The sequence below is a fragment of the Brassica napus genome, chromosome A9 (assembly GCF_020379485.1).
Source record: "Brassica napus cultivar Da-Ae chromosome A9, Da-Ae, whole genome shotgun sequence".
Taxonomy (NCBI): domain Eukaryota; kingdom Viridiplantae; phylum Streptophyta; class Magnoliopsida; order Brassicales; family Brassicaceae; genus Brassica; species Brassica napus.
In genome coordinates this window covers 18,267,283-18,271,312 of record NC_063442.1, presented here as the reverse complement: position 1 = coordinate 18,271,312, position 4,030 = coordinate 18,267,283, and the positions used below count along the sequence as shown (strand labels likewise).

Here is a 4,030-nt window from a genome sequence, read left to right as displayed (position 1 = left end):
TTTATATGGATATTATATATTTATTTATATATTAGAAATTGAAATAATAATGAATTAAACATGATAGGGTAAAAAAAGTACAAATTGCCTTAGCCCTACGATCTTCTTTTGCTTCCATATCCAACGGTAGATAAGAATCTCTTCTTTTATAAACGTACTAACTAAAGTCTTGAAATAGCAATAGTCCTCCACCGTTGGATTTTTTAATCTATTTCACATCCAATGGCTGTAAATTGTTCATTTTATTTATTAACCTACTTTCATAACTCCGCCAGAAAAAGTTAATTAAATTTGGTCCCCACTAACTAAATAGAAAAAAGACACAATTACTTTTTTGAATCAGATCTCCCAGCGAAGGGCAGTTTCGTCCAGATTTTACCAAAACATAATGGAAAGTGTCCCTCCTACAACATGTGTCTAAACATGTCAAAAAAGTGAAAAAAGTGTCCTAAATGGTAATGCACTCAAATTGCAATCCTTAAAAAAATCTTAATTGATTTATTTGCTTTAGAATGCTTGATGATATCACCTAGTTGATGTGATGCCTTGAATATTTTAGCTCTGTAAAGTAAGATATTTAAATACATCTAACATATATGCATGTACAATATCCAAAATAATAACTCCCCTAAAAATTCATGAATGTAAAAATTATAAATACTATGACTAATGTCATTGTAAGCACAGATAAACATAAATTGTATAAACGTTAAATAATGAGTGGAAGTAAAAAAACAGTGTTCCTATCCATTTTATTGATAATGGTAATGATTCTATCAATTTCTCAAAATATAAATAGTGTTAGTGATTCTGCATTTACTCCAACAGGAGAGAAAAGATTGTTCCCAAAGCCATTAACTTGTGTGGCAGATGCAAAAAAAGTTCCACACTGTGTAGAATCAGTGAAGAATTTCCATTTCAAAAATGTTACAAAAGAATGTTGCACAGTTTTACTCGGTATTCCTAAAGATTGTTTTGGCATTATGTTTCCTAGGCGTTTTGTCTATCGTATTATGCTTAAAACTGCATGTAAGTTATTAGGTATCATCAAGGTTTAGTTATATTTTAAGTGATCATTTGTCATTCTATTTTAATGTAATAACGATTATTCATATTAATAAATTATAACAAGAAATATGGTGCCTAAATCATTATGTTTTTACTACTATTTTGTTTGTTTGTTTGTTTCAAGTACAAAGATTGTTGTAAATTGAATGCCAGATTGCACTCAAATATATTATTTGCCTCGTCTAATTCAATCAAAAACTATATCTCATATAATGCATCATTTAAAGAGTCGTTTACACATTTGGACACTTTTTCGTCTTTGTTTACACATTTGGACACTTTTTCGTCTTTCTTAACGTGCAGAGACACATTCAGCATATAATACACTTTTTTGGACAGCTGTCCTTTTGCAAACCTTTATACTCTCATGTTCAATTACTTACTTATTTATATCTGGTTAGGTTAAAGTAATTAAATAGTTTTGGTCAGGTGGATGAGCACAATGAGATAAAGATGGGTTATATATATTTTTTTAATATTACTAAATAACATTTTCAGCCACGTATTTGTTTATTGATTTTTTGTTTTATAATAAACATTTAGCTTTTTTTTTGGTACAACCAATTATAATTTTTTATTTTATTTTAACATCTATTTTATACATTTAACATAGTTTGTAAGTTAAACTTGTGGACACAAAAGATGTGGATAAGAGAAACTTCAACAAGAAAAAGTTGAAAATATAGACAAACAGACCATGGACGATAAAAGAGTAACACATTTGAGTCTTAAGACTAAATTGAGTAGACATTTGGTTTGTTTCTATAAAAGTTTTAGTGCTTGAGCTGAGTGAGTTATGTGCATATTACTAATATATGTGGATATGGATGAAAAATTATGCACAAACAGGATATGGATATCAGATTTGTGGACATATATCATGTGGACACAATTATGAATATTAGGTTTTGTACACGTTTAACCTGAGCATGCGGATCCTTACGTGTGGTTCGGGTTGGCTTCTAGCAAGATCCGAACAAATCATTGCAGAGACAAAAAAAATCGTGATAAAGAATCCAGCTTTTCTCGGTTTCCATCAACTTTGTTCGACGATTTCGAACTTGAGGCAAGATCAGCTCTAAGACATTGTTTCCTCCGCCGTGGATTTCGTGTCTTCTCCGCCACTAATTTCATGTCTCCTCCGCTGTGGGTTTCACAGGACGTGAAAATTTCTCTAATTTGGTGATAGATTGAGATGGTTGGTGGATAAGACCTATTAAAAAAGAGAGATGGATACAAGAATCTGGAGATAGATTGGAGATGGTCTTCTTCTTTTTTTTTTTTAAAAAAAAAAAATTCTAACAAAGCTAACAAAATGAAATGGAATAGAAGGGAAGGAATTTTTGAACAAAAAAAAAGAAGGGAAGGGATTAGGATACGAAGATTTGGGAAACTAGATTGGAGTTATAGGAGAGAGGTTTGAGGTGGTTGTAGATTTGATTGAAAGGGAAGAACAATTGTCTGAGAGAAAAGAAAGATGAGTCGGAGATCTAGAATTGAGCTAATGTGAAGATACACACGTGTGAGATAGTGTGTGCGTGTATCTTTTGTGTGTAGTTGAACAAAGAAACTCTGGTTTGGTTAAGATTAGAGGTTTTTGTGTCTTTACTCATACATAATGTGTGTCCAATATCAAATGTGTCTCCAGTAGTAATTGATAACTGATAAAGTTTCTAGAAGAATAAAATTCTCTCATTTAAATATGGGGTTTGAGGGAGTGAACAAACACTATTTTAAAAATAAAAAATGCTACTCTAAGTTGAAGCTATTGCTGCTGCATACCAAACAACAAGACCTCCATAATAATCTTGATCTCTTATTGCTGTAGTTTCTAGTGTTACAATCACAAATATATATAAAGAAATAAGCAGATATATCCAAAAAAAAATTATTGTTGGTCAACCACGTTTATTGCCATATACCCAATGTAAACCAAATGAGTTTGTCAGAAGAAAAACTAAATCACTACAGCAGGATAAACACTTTATCTGATCCTATACAATAATCTGGCCAAAACACCATGTCTTCATCAAAGGTTTTCGTTATCTCATACTATTTTAAACGAATTATCTAGACATCAAGCAAGCAAGCAAAAAGTGGAGATGATGTCGGCTTTGCGAAAGAGATTTGGTCCCTGAAGTTGGAGATTTCACAGCGGATCATCTCCTCGGATTGTGGCTTCACAAACATACAAGAAGTGTCTAGTTTTAGTATTTCAGTTATGAATTTCTACGAAGAACGCAACAAATTGTCTAAATGTATAATGAGCTGTGCTATGGGAACACATCACGGCAACAACAAAAGATAATTATTAGAAAAAAAGAACCAAAGATAAGAGATGTAATTCTAATAACAAAGGTAATGAATGTACCAAGAAATGAAGATTCCTTTGATGGGGTTAACCATTATGATTCAACAAGAGAACAACAACGAAGCTAGAACCAAAACTGCAAAAACACAAAGCGAAATTTACAAAACAAATCCAGCCATGGGATTCGTTCATCAAAGAGGTGACATTCGATTTGACAGTAATACATTCATACAAGCTTAGCTCACAAACAATGCTTTAATAATGATTTCGATTTACACGAGTTATAGTTATCTTTAATCCACTCCAAGAAACCTAATGAGTTTTCTCGAAAAAAATTGAATCAATCCATGGTGTTCCAAAATCATGTCAAAATCATTTACACCAAATTCCCCATGTATGTTCTCTTGAAGCACTTTCTCCCAGCTTCGCTTCCAACAATGTCCTCGTAATCCTCTTGCTTTTATTTTATATATAAGCTTTGTTACATAGCCAAAACAAATTAATAGAGACAGCTTCGAACATAAGTCAGAGATGAATTCTTCCGTTTCCATCTACACCATGTCCACTTAACGTCTCAGGGCTTGCGTAAATTGTACATATAAAAGGAAAAACTATGTTAAATTAATACTCGGTTTCCAAAATGTATAAATT

The 4,030-nt window shown here is 31.9% G+C and overlaps 1 protein-coding gene across 1 annotated transcript; it reads left to right on the top strand.

The window, feature by feature from the left end:
- Positions 1-716: 716 nt before the first annotated feature.
- On the top strand, positions 717-1,135 carry LOC106422276. The gene has a single exon (XM_013863089.3). It carries the CDS (start codon positions 717-719, stop codon positions 1,056-1,058), a length of 342 nt encoding a protein of 113 aa, XP_013718543.1. The 3' UTR covers positions 1,059-1,135.
- The last annotated feature ends 2,895 nt before the right edge of the window (positions 1,136-4,030 follow it).